Raw genomic sequence first — 26333 nt, forward strand, 5'->3', positions numbered from 1 at the left:
GGGATGGACAGGGATGATCCATGGCAGCCTGGCCAATTCCAAGCCCTTGGAGAGTCTCAGCTTTGGCATCAATCCTATCTGACGGGGGGGAAGAGGGACTGGCTTGGAAACACCAGAGGCCACGCCAAGCTTCAACAATTTTAAGTACTGATAGGGCGAGTTAGACGTGTTGGACTCGAGACTTGACATTTCCCCTGGAACCTGAAGCAGAGAATCCCTCTGAGCAAGCCCTAGAATGTCTGAAATGTGATGTTGCTTCCTTGCCCTGCTCCAGACCTTTATCTTCTCTCACGGGGACTGGTAGAGTAGCTTCCAATTGGCTCCTCATTCCCCCCAGTCTTCCCCCCGCTCCTCCCACCAACGCCATCCTTCCTGCTGCCGTCAAAACTTTCTTCCTAAAATATGGAACAAAAGAATTGGAGAAAGACCGCTCATCCCCGATCCACAGCAGTCTTCAGTGTCCCTCTACCACATGTGTGAAGACCTGAACATCTGATCCGTCAACTTAGCTGGACCTCACAGGGCTGGAGGGTGTATTTTTTCCCCCAGAACGTCTTATTCCCCTGCAGTAAAAGGGCCCCCATCTCCTAATCCCTCCACCTCCTGACCCCATCAGGAAGCCTTGAGATTTACTCCCAGCCTCATATCTCCCTCCAGAAATCCACATCCTGCAGACCTTTTCCCACATCCTTTCCCTGGATGACTTCTACCTGCCAAGTAGCCAGGAACGTCACTACATTTGACAAGGAGCCGCCTCACCTGATTCCCTCCCCCTGGGAGTTCATGTCCCGTCTTTGATGTATCCATAGCGAGCCCAGGGGAGTTGAAACACCAGGACAACGTAAGGACAGAGACCTTTCCGCTTTCCTTCCCTGCTGCACCCCTGAGCCCCAGCACAGTGCCTGGCAAACAGTAGGCTTCAGTGAACCTTGGTTATGTGAATGAGGCAACAAATAGAAGTGTTCAGCCCCATTTCCCCTTCATTTCCTGCCCTCCAGTTACCAGTGGTTTCGATTCCTTATAACCAACAGTGTATCAGGTTGATGAGGGGACAGAGATTACCCGGGTCTTCCCTAGTCCAAGGCATTGAGGTGTGAATTCAGAGCATCTTCCACCCAGTCATCAGGTGCATGGATCAGTGTCCCGGACCCACCTGCCCCATGTGCCTTTCTGGGGTTGCAGACACATTTGGCAGCTGGTGCCCCCATGCCCCCAGGTCCACCTGCCACGGAGCTTCACATGCACCTCCTGCTGGGAGTGTCCCCTTCCAGACTTGGTGCTGCTTGCTTCTCACATCCCGGCCTTCCTCGGACACCCAGCAGCCCATCAGGCTTCACACCAGCTCCAGCTTCCTGTCCCGCAGACGGACACGAGAGGGGGGCGTCACATTCTTCTCAAAGTCCCTGGGGCCATGGGCCACCATTGCCTACAGCAGTAGCCTCATCTTGGCTTCTTCCCAGAGACCCTTTCCTGCCTCCTTCACTCCTGCTTCCTGGGCTCACCTCCTAAATAAACTCCCTGCACCCAGTGTTCATCCCAGACTTCACAGAACCCCAAACCCAAGGCATACAAGTTAGACAAAATATCCCATTGTGGACATTTTTTGCCCCAAATTCCCATCTTGCAAAACTTTCAAGTACCTATCTTTTTACCAAAGGCTGTCCTCTCAAAATTTCTGCTTTTTAGGGGCACCTGGGTGGCTCAGTCGGTGAAGCGTCTGCCTTCGGCTCAGGTCATGGTCCCAGGGTCCTGGAATCAAGTCCCACGTCGGGCTCCCTGCTCAGCGGTGAGTCTGCTTCTCCCTCTCCTGCTCTCCCTGCTTGTGCTCTCTCTCTCTCTCTGTCAAATAAATAAAATCTTTTTTAAAAAAATTCTGCTTTTTGATAAACTGCAAGGAGCTTAGGCAAGTTCCTGACCATTCCCAGGCCTCACTTCCGCGTTGATAAAACGGCAATAATCACACGGATCTTCCGCAGTCTCACTGCGGTCCTGGCAGACGGCGTGGGGCGGGCTGTGTGTGAGACGTGGTTGTAAAGGTACCAGATTTGACAAATTCAGGTTTGCAATGAAATCCCTCAGTTTCTTGATTTAAAAAAAAAAAAAAAGCCTATTTATCCTTCTTTCTTAAGAACTGAACAATTCTTCCATTCCATTTATTAAAAGAAAGGATTTTAACAGGGGTATTTTTAGACTGAAGTAACCGCTCATGGAAATGGCCCCTTACCTCTCAGCGAGAAGCCGCGTTCCCGCGCTCTTGTATTTCTTGGAATTGGGTGTATGCCCCTTGCTGAGTCCTCCTTGGGCACCCACTGCACCCTGCTTAAAACCTAATCCAGCACCTGAGCCTGGCACCATCCTGCCCCTGCTCTCCTCTTGGCTAGGATCTGCCTTCCCTTACCCGATTTTTATCCCTCTCTAATGTGGGGTCCTCTCACAATGCCTCAAATATAATACAATTTCTGCATCTTTGTGCCCCTGCAGACTGTCCCCTGTCCCCGGAGAGGCCTGCTCTTCCATTCCTGGTCTGCCAGGCGATTTCTGGTTTATCTTCCAAATGCAGCTGAAGGTCACCTTCCCTGCCCAGCACCACGCCAAGTCATCAGAGAGAACTGGCAAGTCTCTAGGATGGCCATCAAAGGTTATTGACAGCCCTGTTTTTGCCTGCATTCCAAAAGCAAGGCTGGGGTCTTTTCCATCCTAAGGCCATAGGGCCTCTTAAGATGGGCTCACAGCAGACACTCAGTAATGGCTTTTGATGACAAAGCTCATCTTATGACAAACCTTCATTTCAAGGGACTCCACAAATATTGCTTCGGGCAGGACACACAGTTTCTTCAGAGAAGGGGAGATGATCCACGTGGTGGTTGGAGCGGTTGGGTTCCATTTCTGTGTAGGATACCTTTACATCTTAGCTATAATGCATCCCAGGAGGTACAGCAGATACTTTGGTCTCTTCCAGGTCAAAGTCTGCCCCAAACTTTCCCCTTTCCTTGTTCCCCGGTCGCTACTGAGGGCTGAGCTGGTTGTCGCTTGGCCAGAACCCATGATAATTGCGGGTCTATGTTTTTGCACTGGGTGGGGTTACACATTTAAAGGCACAAACCTCTATTCTCTTTCCCTCTTGAGCCCCTACTCAGACCTAGGCAGGCCCTCATTTGGATTCCCCGTTCATTGCACAGGGCACTGAGCCCTGCTGAAATCACTGGTCCAGCACTGCCATTGGGGGTGGGGCAGGGCTCGGTTTGTGACCTCGGGAGCCGTCACTGGCCCAGACTGTCTCAGATCTCCTATGGCACTATTGCTCTCCCTTGCATGGAGCCTCTAGGGACAGGGAAGAGGTGACTGACAGAGAGGGACCCGGACACCTCTACACCGCTGGTCTTAAGACCCTCAAGAGCACCAACATCCCATTTCCATCTCGAATGGTCCCTGTTGCATTGATAACAGAGTGTCAGCACAACAGACCAAAGAGTGACCTAGAAAGTGGCCCTAAGAACCAACCCGAGGCTGCACGTGGGGAAAGCCCAGGAGTTGGCAGCATCATGAAGGAAGGTCTATTCTGAATCAGGGTCCACCTTCCATACTGGAAGGCTGTAAATCCTACACCCGTACTCCCAGGAGCTAAACAAACATGGCTGGTTTGCATCTTCATGCTAACAGGGACAGGGTGGGTAAGAGCCCACCCTTTGCCTAACTCTGCCTGCACAGCCCTTGCTAGTGAGGCAACTGGTCAACCAGCATCTGCCCCAGCCTCACTTCCCCAGCTGCATCTCAGAGCTGATCAGAACCCAGGGCGCTGCTGGGAGGGACAGATAAAATAATGGACATGCAGATCCTCTGTAAACTTGAAACTGCCGTGTAAATGGGGGAAAAAATTATTTACCCAGTGTTCCTAAAAAAGAAAGAAAGAAAAGAAAAAAAAGTCTGAGAGTAATAGAATTGATTTTTAGGAAGTGACTTTAGTAATGCAGAAGGCTTCCTCACTTCCTGCACGCCTGTTCTGTGTCAGCACCAGGCGGCACGATTTGTGTCACCGCCTCCTTACAGATCATGAGAGACGCTGCGGGGTCACCTTTGCTGGCCCACTTCGCAGGTGAGGACACTGAGTCTGAGCAAGGTCAAGAGACTTGCCAGGAGTCACACAGGCAGTGAGGGACAGTGTGAAGTCAAAGCCGTTTCTCTTTCGTGCAGAATACATGAAGATCACCAAAGCCAGGGCTATCTATTCAGAGCCTATTGCAGGAGGGAGTCAGCTACCATCTCTTGCATTTTGGCAGACTCAGACCCGGGCAGAAGATCAGGAAAGCTTCATGGCAGGAAAAGGGAAGGCTTCCAGTGAGCTTGGATTGGAGGCTGTTGGCTTGGGGCAGCTGGAGGCTGGCTGACAAGAAATAGTGTGTCCTATGTGGCTGGCTAGGGGACCATAGTGGACCATCTCTGGTAGGTCCTAATTTGGAAGCAGGGACAGAAAATCGGGAAGGTGTCAGCTATTGATCACGTCCTGGCCACTCTGCGGTGATTGCCTCGGGGGTTAATGTTTGACTTCGTGCATGACTACAAGAGATAGAAGTCTAGCTTCCTACAAGTCTGACTCGCAGACAGCAGGCTGGTTTCCTGGGCTGGATTCTGAAGATTGTGGGTCAGAATTCTACTTTTATATCTGGTCTGGCTGCCGCCCAGGTGTACATTCAGTGTCTCACTCCCTTCTACCGCCTGACTTGAAACGTATGCCCTAAAAAAAGGGATGCGTTTCTTTCCTAGGGTTTTAAGAGAACACAGGCAATTGGATCCCTAATGAAGCAACTGAACACTCAAGCAAATGCCCTTGGCAGCTCACGACCTTTCTGTTAACTAAAAGAAGTGTCTTGAGGGGCACCTGGGTGGCTCAGTCGGTTAAGCGTCTGCCTTCGGCTCAGGTCATGATGCCAGGGTCCTGGGATCGAGCCCCGCGTCGGGCTCCTTGCTCAGCGGGGAGCCTGCTTCTCCCTCTCCCTCTGCAGCTCCCCCTGCTTGTGTGCGCTCTCTGTCAAATAAATAAATAAAATCTTTAAAAAAAAAAAAAAAAGAAATACCTTGAAAAGTTCTTTATTTATTGATCAGCTAGAAGGTGTGAAGAAAAGTTTTAAAACATCGGGCTTATATTCTCTGCAAGAGCAAAATGACCCGGGGTCACGGATAAGGATTCCCTGTGCTAAAAGTTCCCCCTCAAATGTGTGAATGCAGCGGCATTCTCCACCAAGGTTGGCATACTGAAGCGTCCCATTCTCACTTTACAATCCATAACAATGGTGCTGCGTTAGGAGGTGGTGCCCGGCGACAGCTTGAGGAACATTAGAAATAGCAGGCGACTCGGTGGGGATGTTCATAAAGGACCTCCGTGCATAACGGAACATCTGAACACGAGCTGAAAATACCCCAGCAACACGGTTCTTCTTTTTAGTCACATTTTAGCATTTTGGCTTTTGGTTTCTAAAGTTCTGAGACAGACTAAATTAGAAAAATATATGCAAAAATGTTCCTGAGTTCAGCATTGCTTCTGGGTTGGAGATGCTAACTTTTGCATCAGAGGGACCTGGATTTGAGCCTTGAGTCAGTTAGGATGAAGACCTGCTACATATAACGTACAACCCCCTCTCATCGTGGCTGAAATTAGGTTGGAAACATCTAGAGGGAGATAGCTGGGGACTGATAGGGTGGCACCTGGATATATCCAGGCTCTGGGCTCTGCCATCCTCAATTCTTGGTCTCTTATCTTCAAGGTCAGTATCAAAGATAGCTGCTGGGGTGCCGGCCTTCATGCCTCTGTTCCAGCCTGAGAGAAGGAAAAATGATCAAAAAAGGCATGCCTTCCTTTTATTCTCACTTCTTAGAATTTTCACATCTCATTATCCAGAACCTTTTTATAGCATGGTGCCACCCCTACCCACGACAGTTTAGAAATGGAGCCTGTTTCTTGTCCATATAAAATAACCCCTGAATATACCCAGGGTTTAGCTACTAAACATGAAGCAGATAATAGGTAGACCCTGAGGGTGGGCTCTCCAGATGCAGCTTCTGAGAAGAGAATTTGTATAAACGGGAGATTTACTGGGGAGTGAGTCCAGGAAAACCTGGCAGGGGCACAGAGAGCTTGGATCAGGAAAAGGATCTAAGGTAGGACGGATGTAATGTTAAGTTAAGCCGTGTCCCACCAAGGGCAACCTTGACCAGTCCCACCAAGAGCTCTGGGACAGTGTAGGGTCCACTCAGAAAAGTCCTGATTGGAATCAAAGGAACTGGAGTATTTACATGCCTACACCCCTCACTCACTGAGCAGGGGATGCTCCAGGGAAGATGTGTTCCCAGACACTCTGACTCTACAATCACCAGCAAAGCGAACCCTGAAATTTGAGGGCAGCCCTGTGCCTAGAAAGGCCATTACTGGTGGTTGAAAGTAGGAGCTCACCCATAAGCAGTCTTTTGTTGGTCCATTTGTCTATTTTCAGGTCATATCAACTAAGAATCGTGTGCCTACCAGGAAAGAAAACAAAAATATCTCTGATATTTGGATCTGTGAGTTTTTATAAATGGTGGTTAAAATGGTAGAGTTGGAGCTATAGGTCCTCCTCTCGGGACATCCGTGTCTGCATGTCTGTAATTCAGAAAGAACTCCACCGTGCATTATGTATTGGATGTTTTCCTATCTCCAGAGGGTATTAATAAATTAAATTACAAAGTCTCTTAAAGGAGTGAGGATCTGGCTGGCTTACAGATATAAACACTTATAGAGATTATTTCCTATAATTGTTAGAATATAAGAACATTAAACTTCTTTTTTTTTTTTTTTTTTTTTTTAAAGATTTTATTTATTTATTTGAGAGAGAGAGAATGAGAGAGAGAGCACATGAGAGGGGGGAGGGTCAGAGGGAGGAGCAGACTCCCTGCAGAGCAGGGAGCCCGATGCGGGACTCGATCCCGGGACTCCAGGATCATGACCTGAGCCGAAGGCAGTCGCTTAACCAACTGAGCCACCCAGGCGCCCAAGAACATTAAACTTCTAATACTTTTACTATGTTACTCGAACTAACTTCAAAGCATTTGAGGAATCCATGTAATTAAGGTAACTCTTTGGCAAATGAGACTGGTTTAATCATTTTGATTTACTAAAAATGGCATGTCTTTTCTTATTCGTTCATTTATTTTTAACTTATTTTATTTAAATTCAATTAGTTAATATACAGCATTATCATTAGTTTCAGATGTAGAGTTCAGTGGTTCATCAGTTGCTTGTAACACCCAGTGCTCATTCCATCAAGTGCCCTCCTTAATGCCCATCACCCAGTTACCCCATCCCTTACCCTCCTCCCCTCCAGCAACCCTCAGTTTGTTTTCTGTGGTTAAGAGTCTCTTATGGTTTGTCTCCCTCTCTGATTTCAGCTTATTTTATTTTTCCCTCCCTTCCCCTATGCTCCTCTGTTTTGTTTCTTAAATTCCACATATGAGTGAAACCATATGATAATTGTCTTCCTCTGACTGAGTTATTTCACTCAGCATAATACCCTCCAGTTCCATCCACATTGTTACAGATGGTAAGATTGCATCCTTCTTGATGGCTGAGTAATATTCCATTGTATACATACTACATCTTCTTTATCCATTCACCTATCCATGGACATCTGGGCTCTCTCCAGTTTGGCTATTGTGGACATTGCTGCTATAAACATTGGGGTACAGGTGCCCCTTCGGATCACTACATTTGTATCCTTTTGGTGAATACCTAGTAGTGCAATTGCTGGGTCATAGGGTGGCTTTATTTTTAACTTTTTGAGGAACCTCCATACTGTTTTCCAGAGTATTTAAGTAGGGTCCACGCACAGTGTGGAGCCCAATCCGGGGCTTGAAATCACGACCCTGCGATTTGTGTTCCACTAAATTGAATCATTCTGAAAAACTCTATTTCAACAGTAATTATGTTTTGTAGTGTGTCAGCTTGAAGACAATTTCCAAGACCTCTAAGTAATTTAAACCTTCAGACCGATATGGCATTAATCAGTGGATAATTATTGAATGCCTGGATCATTTCTAAGCAAGGTGAATACCGAAACATTGATTACTAAGCATAATTTTAAATTTTATAGACCTTTGCTTCATATTTTCAAATACATTGTGGCATATTAACGAACATGTACATTTTGCTACTGTCAGAGATTTTTGGAGAGATGTGGCTAGAATAGAACAACCTGTGGATTCATGAGTGGTAGCAAGTCTCAAGCAACCGTCCCCCACTTCGCTCTATGAAAAGGAAGTTACTTTGGCACCAGTGATGGAGAAAAAAAATTTGTGTACATGCTTCTATTTTTCAAGGAAAACAGTAGTTTTATCCTGAAGCAACATTTCTCAGATTTGTGTGTGTGTGTGTCTCTAGATACCTTTACCTCACAATTATGGAAGACCCCAAAGAGCTGTTGATTTTATGGTTAGAACCATGACTGTTTTCTGTATGGGAAATGGAAACTGAGAATTTTTTTTATAGGATTATTTATTTATTTATTTGACAGAGAGAGAGAGAGAGGACAAGTAGGCAGAGCAGTGGGCAGAGGGAGAGGGAGAAGCAGGCTCCCCGCCGAGAAGGGAGCCCGATGTGGGGCTCAATCCCAGGACCCTGGGATCATGACCTGAGCCGAAGGCAGACACTCAACTGACTGAGCCACCCAGGAGCCCCATGGAAACTGAGAATTTCTTTTTTTAATTTTTTTAATTTATTTTTTTATTATTATGTTAATCACCATACATTACATCATTAGTTTTTGATGTAGTGTTCCATGATTCATTGTTTGTGCATAACACCCAGTGCTCCATGCAGAACGTGCCCTCCTTAATACCCATCACCAGGCTAACCCATCCCCCCACCCCCCTCCCCTCTAGAACCCTCAGTTTGTTTTTCAGAGTCCATCATCTCTCATGGTTCATCTCCCCCTCCGATTTTCCCCACTTCATTCTTCCCCTCCTGCTATCTTCTTCTTCTTCTTCTTTTTTTTTTTTTAACATATAATGTATTATTTGTTTCAGAGGTACAGATCTGTGATTCAACAGTCTTACACAATTCACAGTGCTCACCATAGCACATACCCTCCCCAGTGTCTATCACCCAGCTGCCCCATCCCTCCCACCCCCCACCACTCCAGCAACCCTGTTTGTTTCCTGAGATTAAGAATTCCTCATATCAGTGAGGTCATATGATACATGTCTTTCTCTGATTGACTTATTTCACTCAGCATAACACTCTCCAGTTCTATCCACGTCGTTGCAAATGGCAAGATTTCATTCCTTTGGATGGCTGCGTAATACTCCATTGTATATATATACCACATCTTCTTTATCCATTCATCTGTCGTCAGACATCTTGGCTCTTTCCACAGTTTGGCTATTGTGGACATTGCTGCTATAAACATCGGGGTGCATGTACCCCTTCGGATCCCTACATTTGTATCTTTGGGGTAAATACCCAGTAGTGCAGTTGCTGGATCGTATGGTAGCTCTATTTTCAACTTTTTGAAGAACCTCCATAGTGTTTTCCAGAGTGGCTGCACCAGCTTGCATTCCCACCAACAGTGTAGGAGGGTTCCCCTTGAAACTGAGAATTTTTTAAATGCTTATTTACGGATACATTTGAAGAGAACAGAGAATGCGTTGCATGTTAATAACCTGTTGGCATTATTAAGCTAGTCTTTCCTTGAAGAGCCCTGATGGGTGTCCTCAAGTAAAGCGTCAATGGATTCCAGAACAGGAAGGCGCTAATGAAGGACAAACTTGGAATTTTTATCTGGTTTGGTTTTTAATACCTGAATTCAGAAATTCCAACTGAGTCCCCTGACTTTGTGTGCCTGTGTAGTTATTTATAGAGGTTCGATAGGAACTGTCCTCCTTGTTACTAGGATATAATTGGAAAAGTTGGTTATGTAATGAAGGTCTTGCCTAGAATGTCATATTTGAAAATGATGCTTATTGATTTGGTATGGCCATGTTTTTTGAAAAAAGAGCTTTAATGAGATATAATCTATAGTGGACAATTCACTCATTTAAAGTATACAGCTCAGTGGTTGTTCAGAGTTGTGCACAATCTGTTTTAGAACATTTCATCACCCCCCCCATACGCTTTAGCTACTACCCCCCCGTCTCCTGATCCTCCCAGTCCTGGGCAACCACGGTCTGTGTCTGTGGATTTGCCTCCTCTGGACAGTTTGCATAAACAGAATCACACAGCATGTGGTCTTTTGTGACCAGCTTTTTTCACTTAGCGCCATGTTTTCCAAGTTCATCCATGTTGTAACGTCCTCGGTCCTTTTTCTGGCTGAATAATATTCCATTTTGTGGATCTGTTATGTTTCATTTACACATTGGTAAGTAGATGGCCATCTGGATTGTCTTCACCTTTTAGCTGCTGTGAACATTCCCGGACCAGTTCCTTGTGGACCTAAGTGTTCACTTCTCTTGGTTGTGGACCTAGGCGTGGAATGGCCAGATCATGTGGTAACTGCATGTTGAACATTTTGAGAAACTGCCAGACTGTTTTCAGAAGTGGATGTACTTTTCTCTAAAGATTGCCCGCTTTTATTTCTAGATCTTTTCAGTGCTGAAGTTCCAAGCACTGTAAATTTATTAGTATTGACTGAATCTCCCCAACAACCCTGCGAGGCAGGGATTACTGAGCCCATCTTAGAGATGAGGCTACTTGTTCAACGTCACTCAGATGGTAAGAGGCGGCCCTGGGACAGACTTAAGTCCATTCAATCCCAAAGCTCTGTCCCTCCCCTCTGGCTCCCACTGCCCCCCAGGAGCTGAGTGATTGGTGGGCCCTTTCCTTCCTCCACAGGCCAACGGGTGCCATGGAAATTTCCTCTCCTTCCTCTTCTTGCCCCAGCGAATCCCCCAGACCCTGTGCAGTGTGTTCCGTATGAACCAGCAGAGATGCAGAGCCGGATCCTGACGTCCTAGAGGCTCTGGACTTGCCGGAGCTGGAGGGGTTGACATCCAGAGGACAGAGGCGTTTGCTACGACCCCCGGCCCATCTGGGGAGGCTGAGAGTAAGAGCGTAAGTGCTCCACACGTTCAGCAGATCTCTTCTGTAGCTCTGTGGTCGTCCGTCTCCTCGGCTCCCCTCTTCCTTCCTCACCGTTCAGCTGCTGCAGGTCTCAAGAGCAGATTAAGGAGTAGATCAGAGGGTAAGCTCCATCAGAGTGATTAACTTAAACAAATCAAAGTAGATGATCTGGCTACACGTATCTAGGCATGCCCTAGGCCTCAGCTTCCTCCTTTGAAAAATAAATAATATTTACCTCTAATGCAGCTGTGGGGATGAAAAGTGGTATTGCTCGTGCTGGGAACCCAGTACCCGAAGATAAACATTTGGTCTCTTCTCCGCATCTTGGTGCTGGCGGTGTGCCAGCTGCCGGCCTAAATGCTCACAGCGGGGATCCTCGCCCCAGATGTGTGTGCAGCCCTGCACTTACACCCACTCTGCAGATGAGAAGACCGAGACTCAGAGGTGATAAGACTGTGCAGGGAGTAAGATGCAGGGCTGGGACTACAACTCAGCCTTCTTGACTCCAGAGATGAAGCTCTTGCAACACCTTTGCTCTGTAACAGCCTGGAGCCGAGTCAGGCAGAGCTGACGACTGGTGGCGGATGGATGGCTCAGCTCAGCTCAGTGTCACCCTCAGCCTGGCTCCACACACAGCCTGGAGGAGGCTCTAAGAGGCCCTCTTGCAGTGGCGACAAACGGATGAGGCATGGACAGAGCCCATTCACGGCAGCACTCATGAGTGTGAGTGGAGTCCCTGTCCCCTTCCTCTGTAGGGTTTGCTCTCGTGAGACATAACCAGAAACATCGGCGTGGTGCTGGCCTCCCACTGCTCAGAACCCTGGCCAGGCTGCCAAGGACATGGAAGCACCCTGATGCACGTCTCCGACCCAAAACCAAAATGGGGCCGGGGAGTCGGGCCATCGCCTCGCTGTTAAGTCATCTGAAGTGGACAGGGAGCTATGAGGTAAAAAAGCCTGCAGAAGCAGGCCCGTGGGCACACTCAGGGCCTTAGCACACATGTCCTGAGCTCCTTGGTCACAGTCTCCCGGGGAAGCTAATCAAACAAGGGTTCCGATCTTTTGTCCTCTGATTTCTGAAAAGCACCTGCGGCCCCCAAGGCTTCCATCACTGTCCGGGAGCTTGATCTGCTCCTAAGAAAGTCAGCCAAGAGGCACAGCCCTGGGGCAGGCTGCTCTGGGGCCGAATTAGAGTTTTCTCCTAGGACACAGAAAGGAGCATTGCCCTGAGTCCTGCCTCTGCCATAGGCTGAAACACAGCTCCGGACATGGGAGGCCTCTCCCCGGGCCTTAGTTGTCCTCCCTCTAATCCCAGGAGGACTGGAACTAGTTTGGGGACCCAGAGAAACTACACCATTTGATCCCACTGAGCCAGGACTCTGCCTCAGAATCCTTCTTAACACAGAGCTCCAAGCAACTACTGCCGATAAATCAAGAGTTGGCTTACAAGAGGAGACCTGGTTGCTGCCCTTGGACACATTCATCTCGAGGCATCCCTCAGCTCTAAAGACCTGTCATTCTCCTCTGTGGCCCATATGTTTGTCCCCTTGTTCCTTTTGTCAAGGTTTCCCTGGACTCCTTGTGCCTTGGCTGGGAGGTTGGGGCTGTGATTCGGTGGCAGGGGATAGACAGGCAGGAGGAAGAGCTCCCACGGCCTCAGGAGAGGTTGTCCTGGTGCTGCAGAATCAGGTCGTGGGGAACCAGGCTCTGCAGCTTTCTGGCCAGTCCTGCTGAGTGTGGTTTTGCGGGTGGCAGCTACACCAACCACTGGTAGAAGGATGCCAACAGAGAGGCATGGAAATTTGAGCTCCTCCAGGCAGGGGGGTGACCACTAGAGCCAATTCAGAACCTGCACACTTGAGACACTCTTCTGGCCCGGCCACCTAAGACCCCACGTCAATACAGCATCCTTGCTACCATGGGGCTAGTTCATACGTTAATAGCGTGATGTCGTTCTAAAGTGGTTCCTAAGGTCTTTGTGACACAAAGACTGAAGAAATCCTGAGGTTTCCTGTTGCAGTCACAGAAAATGAGTGGTGATGGCTGAGGAAGATTTGGGGCAGCTCCTTAAGTGCCCTTCAACACAAAACACAGCTCGCGTTAAAAAGAGCGGTGTTGCTGCAGCTTCCTCAGCCTTGAGTAGGAGGACAGGGATAAACAGACGCAGGATTCTCTGCCAGAAACAGAGGTTTTGTGTTGATTTTATGCTGTCGGAAAACATCCAGATAGAAAGCAAAGCCTATACATTTTTTAGACATGTCGTTGTGCTCAGCCAAATACCAGACTTCACTGACGAGATAAAGACACGAAATTCAAGTGGCGCATTTTCAATTTCTGAAGTCACATTTTCTTACCTTATAAGGGAATCCTAAAAGAAAAGCACCACAAGGCACAAGGCCAGTTCGATTCTATACGTGTTTGTGGAGCACCTGCTGTGAGGACGGAGCCAAGCCAGCCCTGGGGGAGCAGGTACTCAGGGGGCATCGTTCTGGCCCTTGGGGAGCTTCCAGTCCAAAGGCAGAGAGAACCAGAAGCAATAAAAGTTCCAGTGGAAAGGGATGGGGAACTGTCCCTCTGAGGCCCTGAGGGCTCTGCAGACCTGTTCAAACATGTCCAGGTCAGGAGAGGGCGGAAGGCTTCCTGTAGGAGGCAGCATTTCAAGACGGGTCTCGAGAGAAAAGCAGAAGGGTTTTCCATCTGGGGAGAGACCTGAGGAGGCCCACACCGAGCCTGTGGGCAAGATCCAGGAGGGGGAATTCTGGCTGAAAGCAGGTGGAAGTTGCATAGCAGAGAAGCTCCAGGAGCTAGGTCGGGAAAGGTGTTCGGGGCTTGAAGGCCTGGAGAGGGGCAGCTAGTATGGAGGTGCCAGGGTGCCCACTGAAGGGGCCGAGTGGAGAAACAGCTCCAACAGAACAGGGCGTGAGGAATCCAGTGTCCGTTCTCCCCCAGAAATCAGGGGACACCACAGCCAGCCTGGCTTTACTTTGCAGGAAGAGATGGGAGAGTAGAGAGGCTGCCGGGTCCAAGGCCACACACAGGCCCAGAGCCCACAGCCCTGGCCTGCAAGCCCGGGATGCCGGCCAGTGGGCCAGGGCCGATGGTGGGCCTGCAGACGGCAGAGCATGTCGCCCGAAGGGGACAGCGCTAGTCACCAGCGATAAGACTGAGCCACTCTGGCACCAAGTGCGGGGCCCTGACAAAGGCGGTCTGCTGAGGCACTTGGAACGGCTACCGCCCTTCTGAATGTAGTGCCAGTTCACCCCTGCAAGGGCTTTCTTCATACACCCATCTGATGATGCCAGGTCAGTTCTTCCTACCGTGGGCTGCATGGGGAGCCGCACGGGCTAATATGGCTATTACAAGTGAAATTTAAATGAATGGAAGTTATATAACACCAGCAATTCTGGCCCCCAGTTGCACGAGCCACGTTTCCGGCACTCACTAGCCACATGCGGCCAGGGGCTACTGCGTTAGATCGCACGGAACAGAACATTTCCATTGCCATGGAAAGTTCTATTGCATAGTGCTGATTTGGAATGGGGGTCAGCGAGCTGTGCCCCAGCCTGGGGGTTCAAATCCAACTATCACATGTTTTTGTAAATAAAGTTTTATTGAAACACAGCCACGCCTGCTCTTTGGTGTATTACGTGCCTGTCTGCTTCTGAGCTACCACAGCCGAGCTGGGTACCTGTGACCGAAACTGGCCGCAAAGCCTGCAATCTTTACTACCTGATCCTTTATAAGGCAAGTTTGCCATCTCTGGGGTAGACGGTCGGAAAGCTGCATAAGGATCTTTTCTGGAAAGATGCTCGCTGGCATCCCCAGCCGTCACCAGTGGATGCCCAGCATCAGGATGATTTTACCCAGGCACGTGGCTCCCCTGGGAAGGAGGCAGGAGACGCACAGCTGTCAGCAGCAGTACCAAGCTTGGTGGGGGGCACAGGGTACCCCTCCCCAAGCCGGCACCGCCTCTGGAGGGACTGACCTCAGGGAGAGGCAGTGGGGCATGGCATTTGGGTGGTGGCGAGTCTGCCCAGGAAAACCACACGCTGGAAGGATCTCACCATCAGCTTGCTTTATTCTTCCCACTCTCCCCAGGTCAGTGAGGCAGCAACATTCATACAAAGAAGACAAAGTGTTTTCTTGTTATCTCCCCTCCCAAACCAATATTCCACAGATAATTCTAAGAGCTTTTCATCACATTTGGCATAAGTGGAAGGCCTGGCATCCCACACATCAAAAATAACTCCCTTGGTGATGTTAGGCCAACTTATGAGCGCTCATTTCTATGAAAGGAGGAACATCTTGAGCAGAGAGAGGGTTGCAAGTCAGCCTCCATCCGGCCCTTCTCGAGTCCTGCAGGTCAAAGAGGGGAGCCAGGCTGAGTGATCAACTCCCTTGGGAAGGGCGCCTTCTTCTGCTTATCCCTGTCCAGGCGGCACCCGGGGCTGCTGGACCAGCAGGGAGCCTGGGGGTTCTCTGTGGACCCTGCACTCCGGCTGCCCACCAATCACTGGTGAACTAGTTCAGCATTTTTCTCCTTTTATAAATACAGTCCTTTGTGGAAAGGGGGACTATATGGATTCAAGAGGCTCACAGATGCTCACTTGGTAATGGCTCTGTTGTCGACAGAGCATGGAATTAATCTGTGGCAGCTTGGAATGTCCCGGGGCCAGAGAGGGTGGATTCTGTCAGAATGCCCGTGAGCATCTCAGATGGTAACTTCTGGCACCGCAGGGCCCCAGGAGTGCTGCAACTGGAGCCATGCAAAATGCAAATGCATGAGGACCTCTTGCTGTCACACAAGCAAGTTGGGGGAGGGGAGCACCGGCTTCCCTTCCGGTGCAGCCAGGAGACCCTGAGCTGGCAAGCCCCCTCTCTGTCTCTAATTCTCAGGTTGAGTTGCTGAATTCTCACTCCTACCAGCCTTTCTCTGCTGATCTGAGTTATTTGGATAAATGGGACAAAGACAACAACAAATATCCTAAGCTTTCAGCTCTCCCCTCGGGCCCAGGCTTTCAATACACACATTCTCCCAGGCCTTCGTGAATTACAGAGAAAACAATAGGGAGCGAGTCCTCTATGGAGCTACAACTGGGGGTGGTTTAATTTGCAGGGGTCCGGGACAGGTCTCAAGTGTTGGGAGGTCACCCGCGCTGTCGTCTCTTCCGCCCCCGCAGCTTCAGCCGCCTGGCTGGCAGGCTGATGGGCTGTTTCCCGAACTTTTCCATGATCTCCCGGATCCTGGCCAGGTTGGTTTTGCTGAGTGTGAAGTCACACTGCGTGGCCCCCATGTCATAGCCGACCATGCAGTTCTTGGTGGATGAGGTGAACCCTTCGGCTTTGACTGTGACCACATACTCTCCGGGGTTCAGGAGGCGCCAGTAATCCCCATCGCTGGCTGTGAAGAGAAAGCAGGTGAATTCAGAGCACTTCTCTTCTAAGGCAGATACCACCAGCCCTGCTATTCCAGAACCGGTGTCCCAGCCAGAGAGAGACTCAGAGGCTGGCCTCGTGGAATTCGAGCCTCTGCAGGGGCAATTTTTTTTTTTTTTTTTTTTTTGCAAATTCTTATTTTCCTCTTTGGAAGCCACCTTAATGGTTTTAACAGGCAGAGGGCTGGGGTGTAGGCTCCCCACAGTGTTCATACACATGAGTGAAGATGGAGAAATGATCACTCACACTCTCTCCTCTGTGACAATACACGCCGTTCATTATGAGCCTGAGCTTCCAAATGCTATGCCCTCACCACAAAATGCCATCTTGAAAAGCCATCAGCGCCTGGCTTCCTGGTCTCCCTTAGCCTGGCGATAAATACAGAAGAGTAATTCTTTTAAGAGGTGGGGCTCTTCACTTCTGAAAAGAGAAATAAAAGACTCCAGGGGACCAGGGCCAAATGATCTGCGAGGATGCCTGGTACCTGCATTCCCCGGCCCAGGGGGCGGGGGCAGCAAGAGAAACGTGAAGCTGTAGGAGCCGAGACAGCGGTGCTGCGAAGCGGAGCTCCCCCCTCCCCCGCGACACGGTTGCTCAGTCACCCAATAACACGTCGGGGCCCCGGGTCCACCCCTAGCTCTGGACTCCACCTCTGTTGCAGAGAGGGCTTCCAGGCCAACGTTCTCCTCCCAGGAGCCTACAACAGGCTGAGGACACTTAGACCCGTGACCTGAAAAGAGGCTTTGAGGCGAAGAAGGGGTCACCAGTGACCTCCCCCACCCACCCGTGGAGGACGTGGCGCCCAGAAGGTCGAGGCAGGCACTGATCCGCTGAATCTGCAAGCAAACTTCTGAGGCAGGTTGCATGACGAGTCCCCTTTCCACGTGAGTAATCTGATGCCCAGGGAGGCGTGATGTCCAGCACGAGGTCACACGGCCAGTCACCAGCAGGCCCCCCAGCGCCAGGCTCGGCTCTCTCTCTCACGGCAACCTGGGTGTCCCACCCATTCCGAGGCTTTGGTGCCGGAAGAAAAAGGAGAGGGGTAAGGAGGCCCCGGGCCGGGCTCCCTTGTCGACCACAAGCCCTGAAGTCTTCGAAGGGACGGGAGCAGCGCCGTGTGTGTGTGTGCGACTGTCTATCTCCCCCAAACTCACGTAGGACACTCTGAAGCATCAGGTCGAAGTTACCATCTTTATTCAGCGGAGACACCCCCACGCAAGTAAGTGAGCTCCCGAGAACGTGTTGTGAAAAATGAACTCCGTAGGCAGCTGTCTGCCACACGTACATATGGCCCGCTCACTGGCAACAGGCCTCAGTGGGGGGAGTCGGGGTCCACCCAGCGCAGGCGGCTTGCTCCCCAGTTCCTCGGGGCTGCGCCCTGCATCTTCCTTAGGAAAAAAATGCAAGCTTCTCAACGAAATAAAATGCCACCTCATGCTTGGCAGCGGGCAAGAGCCGTGGAGAATTCTTGGTCATGCAGTCAGCTGGCCTGAGCCTCACGATGCAATTCACCCTTCAGAGAGGGAAACTTCCTTTGCTTTCCCCCGGGTTCCTATAGATTATCCCAAGTCTTTCTTCCTGGGCTCTCACCATAGTCTGCAATTAACTTTAAAGGTTTCCTTTATAACTGTTTGTAGACCTCCCCCGCTAGAATGTCTACTCCCTGAGGTGAGTGGCCATATTTGTCTCCTTTACCACAGTAGCTCTAGGCCAACACACAGGATGTTCTTCGTAAGATATGTTCAAAGAATGAATGCAACTATCAGGAATTTGTTTAGGTTCACAGAATCAGAATGAGGGGTGTCCGCTCTGGAATCAACAAGTTTCCACTTCTGAAACATGGATGCTCTCCTCTACCTGGCAATGCACCCTCTCCCCCAAAAGTTCTTGGTTAGGCTTTCCCCACACTTCTCCCCAAGGCTCTTGTAATCTCAGTTTCTTCCCCCGACCACCAGTAAAGTCTAGAATCATCCACCTCATAAAATTCAGGGGTCAGCATGGTAGGTTACTATCCCACAGGGTGACCAGGTCTGTGTCCAAGGGTGAATGTTCTGTCGAGCTATGGGGTTGGGGGTGGGTACACAGCTGGTGTCGCTCAGCACGGTGGACAGAGGGACAGCCCAGATGCTCACAAATGTCCACTCGGTAGCAGGTCAGGTTAGTGTCCACCAGACAGAGGACGGTCATGGGGCATTCTGAGCCAGGTGCTTGGCCAACATATTTGCATGCATTTAGAAAGTACTCTGACTAGCTTCTCTCTCCTTGGATTTCAATTCCCCTGTTGATTTTATGCAAAATCCCTCCTGAAAGAAAACTTGTCAGATCACAGAAGCCTTGGAGAGAGATCAAGGCAAACTCAGAGCGTATGTTGAACACTGAAAGACGCTGAAATAAATACGATAAGGAACCATATGTAAAGTACAGAGTTCATCTATCGGGAGAATACACTGGGACATTATTTTAGGGGGAAATAAAGGAGAGGGGGAGGCAGCTCCCATCGGCTCATCCAAACCACTTTGGTGATCACAGGGCCTTGAGGTTCCAAGCTCACTGGGCACAGCGCTCTCTTCTGGCTTGTGGGGCTCGGGGGGCTCTTTCTCTCCCACCCCGCTTAGAACCCTCCTGTTTTCTCACATGGCATACCAAGCACTAATAGTCCCAAGAACGTTCCAGGTTCTTTTGTGAATCTTTCTTTTACAGGAGCTTGGTAGCAATGCTTAAAATACAAGTCCTATGCGGAGCCAGATACAGCAGCCCCCCTCAATTCGTAACGATCACCAGCACCCCGCGTTCAGAACCTGTGAACAAACGAACGGACGAACGGACGGATGAGTCCGGGAACGAACGCACGGCCCCGCGGACGCCGGTGAAGGGCGGCTATGTCCCGAACGCCTTGCTGCACGGCGGGAAAGCTCACGGGTAGCGGCTGTGAGGTCCTCAAGGACAAACAGTAGGCAGGTTCAGAAAATTCGAGGCGCGTCATGGCATTACACAGCGGTCTACTATTTTGTGGCATGTCAGCTACAATTCACCCATTTAAACAATCCCTGGCCTCCTGTACTGGGCACGTCGGCAGGCAGTCATGTCAGCCTGGCGCTGAAGAACACGTGGGCGACGTGTGAAGCCCAGCCTACCCCCTCCTACGGTCCCAGAGGCTCCGTTTCCTTGAAGGTCAGTTGGGATCACTTGTTTGAAGGACTGGGTCTGTTAATGCCTGTGAACAATCCAGAGAAGAGGCTCCTGTCCCCTCAGGAGGGACAGCATGGGGGCAAGGGCAGGGGCACCGCATTCGCAGTCCCTAGCCCCTGGCTCAAATCCCAGCTCAGCCCCTCTGCACTACCAGAAACATCATGTCGGGTCCATTCATTCATTCGAACGCATTCATTCATTCAATAAATATTAAGCACCTACTGAATGCCAGGCAGTGTGCTTGTACTGAATTGAGGCACAAAAGGGTCAAGGACCCCAGGTCTAGAAGTCAGCGAGGGAGGGGCAGAGACACCAGAAGGACGGTAGTCAGATGTCAGGTGTGGAAGCGCTATGGGAGGAGAAGGCAGGAGGCCGGGAAGAATCACAGATGGTAGGGGCAGGTGTGTAATGTTAGAAAAGGTGGTCACTGTGGTTGGCTTTGTTGACAGAGTGACAGCTGAACAAAGACCTGAAAAGGACAAGGAAGGAACCAAGGGATTCTCAAGGAAAGGAGTCAGGCGGCATGAGGTGCTAGAGCGAGGACCCCGACGTGTGGCCTCAACCCTCCAGGAAGGAGCCTGGAGGGCTGTCGGAGGGGGCAGAAAGCACAGGGGAGCAATTATTCCTGTTTGACCAAAACTGGGACTCATGATTTTCAGTTTTAAATGGGGACAGTCCTGGGCAAACCAAGAGAGCTGGTCACCCCAGAAGAAGAGGTTTGGGAGGTAACCGGTAGCCCAATCCCGTATGGCTTTGGGGGGTACCACAGTGACCCCGACAGGGGCCGGGGCTGAGACCAGCCAGCAGCCGAGGAGGTGCTGAGCGGGCATAGATTCTGCATCTGTGTGCTGTTAGACTGGGGGTGGGGGTGGGGCAGAACCAAGGCTGAGCCTCTGTTCCTCATCCGCACCTTGTAGATCATTCCAGCCATCACAAGCCATACAAGTGAGAACACATGGGGAGCACAGGAGCAAGACGGACTTGGCCCAGTTTCCCTGGGATTGCCCTTGTTTTAAATCTGACAGTCACACATCCTGAGAACCCTCTCAGTCCCGGGCCGGCTGGCTGCCCCGTCCAGTGTAAGCTCTTGAACCAACAGGTCAAGGTCAGACCGCATTAAACACCTGCCGAGTCAGCCTCAAATCCTGTTTCTCCCAGTTGTTTTAGTGTGTCCGAGGGCTGAACAGGTCTTTCTCGTGGCAATCATGATTTCCCTTCTCCTGCTGCTGAGTCTGTGCTCGGTGCCCGGGTGGGACCTGGAGTAGGTTGAATGATGGTCTCCAGAAGCCCACATCCTACTACCCAGACCCTCTAAATGTGACCTTATTTGGGAAAAGGATCTTTGCAGATACAATTAAGGATCTCCAGATGAAATCATCCTGTATGACCCGGGGGGGCCCTAAATCCAATGACAGGTGTCCTTATAAGAGGCAGAGAGGAGGAGGCAGAGGAGGAGGCCACAGAGATGGAGGCAAGAAGTGGAGTGACGTGGCCAAGGAAGCTGCAAGAGCCAAGGAACGGTCCTCCCCGAGGGCTCCGGAGGGAGCACCGCCCTGCCGACACCAGGATTTCATACCTCCGGCCTCCCTAACTGTGAGAGAATACATTTCTGATCTTGTAAGTCTGTGGCCATCTTCACGACACGCACTAGAAACCAACACAGGACCCAATGCCCCCCGCCCACTGCAGCTGACACCAACGCAAAGCCATCTGCCCACGGTGATGACACCGCGCTCCGCAGTCTCCCTGCGGCCGAAAACCCCAGTGCGTGGGTGTCAGCAGGCCCCCGTACACACCATCACCACCAGAACCCCTGCAGACAACCTGCTTTAGGCTTCTAGCCAATTCTCTCCCCCGCGCACCTGTCACTGCATCATGTTGCACACGTTCCCTGTCACAGTCAAGGTCACTGTTTCCTTACCTGGCTCTGGGTGCACCGAGTACCATCCTGGGTGACAATGGTCCTGGGCACAAGGGAAAACTACACGGGTTTCCCAGCAGCGGGGAAGCCCTGAGTGAGCAGGGCCATGCCGGGGCTGGGAGTCCAACACCCGAACCCGGGCCCCACCTGCCCCTTAAACCACCAGTGGGTCCTTTTACCTCCCTGCACCTCTAGTTTTCACCTGAATAAGGGAAAAAGCAGAAAGCACAGGCTGAAAACCATGCTTTCCAGGGTCTGCATGGGGTGTCCGAGGAAGGAGACAAGAATTCAGCTCTCCATAAGAAGTTTCCGGCACTTGACATGTGATTTTAACCCAAGCAAAACGCTTCGAGAAAACAGACATTCCCTACCGAGAGACAGTTCGTCTATGCTCGTGGTTACCTGTTCGGATGTCATGGTTAACGCCTTCCACAGAGATAATGGCATTCGGAATTCCTTTCCCATGGAAGTCCCTCACCACACCTTTGATGCCGCGATGGACCTGCTCAGCAAACACAACAAGAAACGGGGTGAGCTCATGATGCACTTGACCCAAAGCACATGGTGAAGAAGGCTATAAGCCGAACGCCACCCCAGGGCCACCGGGAACCCTCTCAGCACCTTATCTAGCTCGAAAGCTCCCTGGCTGTGCCTGGATCTGGTGTGTAAATTTCTGGGTTCCCTTTGGGTCCATGTACTGGGAAGTCTTCCATCGGAGTTCAGATATTCCAGAGGCTTAAAAAATATTAGGATCTGAGATGGTTCATATCAAGCACACCCAGTAAAAATGGAATTTAATTTTTTCTAGGCACATTTGTTTAGACTTTTCTGAACTCTATGGACCTAATACGTAGACCCAACCACTTAAGGGTCAGAGAGAAAAGAGTCAAAGGCATTCCTATAAACTACAACTCCGTCCATAGGGCCCTTCTGCTGATGAACTGTGTCACATGATACACATCACTCTGAACCTCGTGCCTCAGTTTCCCCATCCATAGAACGATGTGACAATCACAGGTGGCATACTATCATTTCCAATGACACTATATGTATTACTGTGCCTGGGCATTTTATCCATAGCAGGTGGCTTGGTGACACGGGATTACTTTAGAATGATCAGAGCCTTCTCTCTTTTCATAGATGAAATGAAAAAGAGCCTTCACTCACAAAATTCCAGGGTGTGGACAGAGAGTGTGCTCATAGCTTCCCAAGAGGAAAGAACAGGTTCACACCCACTGTGCCAGGCAAGTGCACTCTGTGCAAGGGCTGCACAGAGTCTCCAGAGACCCTCGTGGGGCAGACTGGGACGCTAGGTGCCAGGGCTCACCTCTGCCAAGGTCAGTGGAGGTGGAGGTGCAGGTACCAGGAAGCTGGCAGCCTGAGCATTGCCTGAAAAGTGTCTTCTGATTCATCTACAACAACCCGTGGAAGGGGCGGCCTCCGTGCACGATCCTGCCAAGCCTCAGAACCACACTTCCTAATGGATGGGAGTCACAGTAGAGTCACATAATTGAGGCCCAACATTCCTTTTGTTTATTCCTCTGGTTTCCGGTTAGTCTGTTCCTTAGTGGGGCGTGGATGTTACTGGATTCATTGTAGCACGGAACTAGAATTGGTTTACTCGATGCTACAGGATGGGCGTGTCCTTGGGAGCAAGAGGAAGGGAAGGCGGGGGAGGTGCCTAGTGGATCCAGCAGGGCTTCCTCACCAACTGCAAGCAGAACCCTGGCAGGGGCTCAGGAGACCTGTTCCCAGGAGCCTCCCACACCTGCAGCAGAGCCTCTCAGCCTCACAGCCATGGTGGGCACCATGGTATCCTCCAACAGTCCCCATGCTGAAGTCCTTACTCCTGGGACCTTAGAATGTGACTGTATTTGGAGACCATGTCTTTAAAGAGGTGATGAAGTTAAAATGAGGTCATTCGGGTGGGCTCTGACCCAATCTGACTCCCTCCCTTATAAGAGGAAATGGGGACCCACAGAGGCACCAGGAGCGTGTGTGCATGGAGGAAAGACTATGTAAGGACAAGGAGAGGAGACGGCCATCTGCCAGCCAGGGAGGCTCCTCCGAATGAAACAAACCTGCCAACGCTTTGATCTTGGACGTCCAGCCTCCAGAACTGTAATTTCTGTTGCTTGAGCCCCCCTGGTGTCTATGTTTTTATGCAACCCTAGCAGACTAGCACAAGGGGCCTGAGCATGCTGGCTCGGACATGTCATCCCCTCCCCACAGGGCAGCATCTGGTCACACTCACTATGACCCAGTGTGAGCCATTGACAAGGCTTTACAGCTCACTCTGCAGGGCTGAATCAAGTGCAGATAGACGGTGGTTCTTCTAGCACTGTTTGGGGCTGGCCCAGCATGACAGCCGGAGTCCCAAGTACTAACTCAACTCAGTCTCAGGCTTTCAGTCCCCTAATAGGCCCCATTCCTTTGCCAGCCCCCACCCCGATGTGTGCTCATGCCATACCTGCTCCATGAACACGATTAAGGACTCTCGATTATTCTCCCACTCCTCGGGCAGCTCACTCTCGTGCGGATACTTATCACAGCCCACGTAGATGGACAGCTCGAAGCAGTTGGTGTGAAGGTAGCTGAAATCATTGAGACCTGCCAAGCCAACCGGACAATGTTGTCACCGAACAGTGCTCCAAGGGGCAGGAGGGAGACAGCAAGAATGTTCAAGAACGGGATTCAGAAGACCTCATTTGAACAAGGAGGTGTCCAGTATCTACTGTAGGCTACAAATGAATTATAGCAAAGATGAGGGGAGGGGCTGGGGAGGGAGAGAGAAGATGTAGCCAGAATGGTTTCTGGGGAAGACAGGTGTACACGGGAACAACTCTGACAAAAGGAGGACCGAAATAAGTGCTTTTCAGATAAAATTCTGCTTATTAAACTCAGTTTAACACACTATTTTTAGAATAAAGCTACCATGAATTAACAGTATGGATTCTAAGCATTTGATTAAGTTTCTCTCTATAGTTACTCTCTCTCAGCTACAGTTCTGGAACAGTGTTCTGTTCTAATTCATACCAAGAGCTACCCCGACCGCCCTCCGCTGAGTGCCATCCATGAGCCCGGACCTGTCCCTAGCGCTCTGTATCCACTGACCAAAAACTCAGCAGAGAGGTAGGAAGCACAGCACAATTCCATGAATAAGAAAATGGAGGTAGAGAACAGCTAAGAAATGTATCCAGAACCATGTGCCTGGAAAGTGCCAGAGTCAGGGTTTGAACCTAGGTGTGTGTGACGCCAACACCTTGCTCTTATCTCCAGGGCTTGGCTGCTTGGGGGCCGCAAGACGAGCATATTCACCCACTGAGCCTGACGGCAGAGGGATCTCGAACATCCGACACTATTGCAACAGGACGTGAAACGCCCAGCCTGGCATGGGGTCAGGCTCCACATTAGCATCCTAGGGACGCTGTTACAAATGACCACAAACTGGGGGGCTTAAAACAACAGAAATGTATCCTCCCATAGTTCTAGCGGCTGGGGGTCTGAAATCGAGGTGTTGGCAGGGCTGTGCTCCCTCCAGAGGCTCTAGGGGAGGAAACTTTCTCGTCTCTTCCAGCTTCTGGTAGCCCCCAGCGTCCCTTGGCTTGTGGCTACGTCACTCTGACCTTTGTCTCTGTCTTCACGTGGCCTTCTCCCCTGTGTCTGTGTCGCCTTCTCTTAAGGACATTTATCAATGATTTTAGGGCCCATCTAGGTAACCCAGGATACCCTCACCTTGAGACCCTTAATTTAATTGCACCTGCAATGTCTGTGGCCATACCACCCTGAACACGCCCCATCTTGCCTAATTACACCGCAAAGACCCATTTTTCAAATAAGGTCACATTCACAGGTTGCAGAGATTAGGAAGCAGATATATACTTTTTCAGGGGAGGGCACCATTCAACCCACTACAGCACCCAATATTTGCGAAGCGAAGAAATGAATGTTAGGTGGCATCAAGTTCTTCCTGACGTTTTTGTTTCTGGGCAACAGGGTGATTAGCAAGAACACAGTGCAGCTACGCTGTGCGTGACCGCAGGAAGCACATGCCCTGCAGGAGCCCCTCTACGAGCCCCCCTTGGGTTCCGAGGGTCAGGGCTAAGAGAGCAGAGTGGGGTGTGCTGGGTTTCTCTGTGGTGACTGAGAAGGAGCAGGTCCTCCTGCGCAACCAGCCTCGGTCCTCACCATGCATCTTCCCTCCTTCTTGCCTACCTCGCCATCACGCTCAGTGATGTACAGCTTAGGAGAAATGCCTGATTAAAAATCATGGCTTTGGGGGGCAAGAGCAATTCCACATCAATCTGCTGCCTAATCACTAACGTCATGGGCAAAATGGTACAAAACATACAGCCGCCCTCTCTGGAGGATTCCAGATTTGAACCACTCACATGTCACCAGGTTGGCCTTTGACCACGTTTGTGATAAGACAGGCAGAGAGCTGCGGGATGGAAGGGGTGGGACCCTGTCACGTCAATGGGACATTCTTCACAGGGGCTTGGTCTGGCTGGAGAAGGTTGTTCAAAAGGCCACGTCAACGCATCCACTTGAACCCGAAGTATGGAATTACAAGAGGGCACAGCGTGGCTGACAGACACCAGGCCCACTAGTTAGCACAGGCAGGACACAACTGAGAGGGCTGGGTGCCTCTGTGCATATAACATTCTCATTATGCCCAGCCTTTCAGGCCTTGTTGTAACGGAAATAA

At 50.4% G+C, this 26333-nt stretch overlaps 1 protein-coding gene across 4 annotated transcripts in view; it reads right to left on the reverse strand.

The window, feature by feature from the left end:
* Positions 1-15139: 15139 nt before the first annotated feature.
* Positions 15140-26333, reverse strand: part of CPXM2 (carboxypeptidase X, M14 family member 2) — a 71407-nt gene continuing 60213 nt past the window's right edge. For 3 of the 4 annotated variants that reach the window (XM_032423244.1, XM_032423245.1, XM_032423246.1), the window contains 3 exons: positions 24096-24235; positions 22028-22127; positions 15140-16480 (listed from right to left, as the gene is read on the reverse strand). In XM_032423244.1, coding sequence (XP_032279135.1) covers positions 16227-16480; positions 22028-22127; positions 24096-24235 — 494 coding nt within the window. In that variant the 3' untranslated portion in view covers positions 15140-16226. Of the gene's footprint in view, positions 16481-22027; positions 22128-22952; positions 23103-24095; positions 24236-26333 lie in introns of those variants that run through there. The other variant, XR_004301688.1, reaches the window with a different exon arrangement.

This window comes from Phoca vitulina, unplaced genomic scaffold (assembly GCF_004348235.1).
Source record: "Phoca vitulina isolate PV1807 unplaced genomic scaffold, GSC_HSeal_1.0 scaffold28, whole genome shotgun sequence".
In the NCBI taxonomy this organism is placed as follows: Eukaryota; Metazoa; Chordata; class Mammalia; order Carnivora; family Phocidae; genus Phoca; species Phoca vitulina.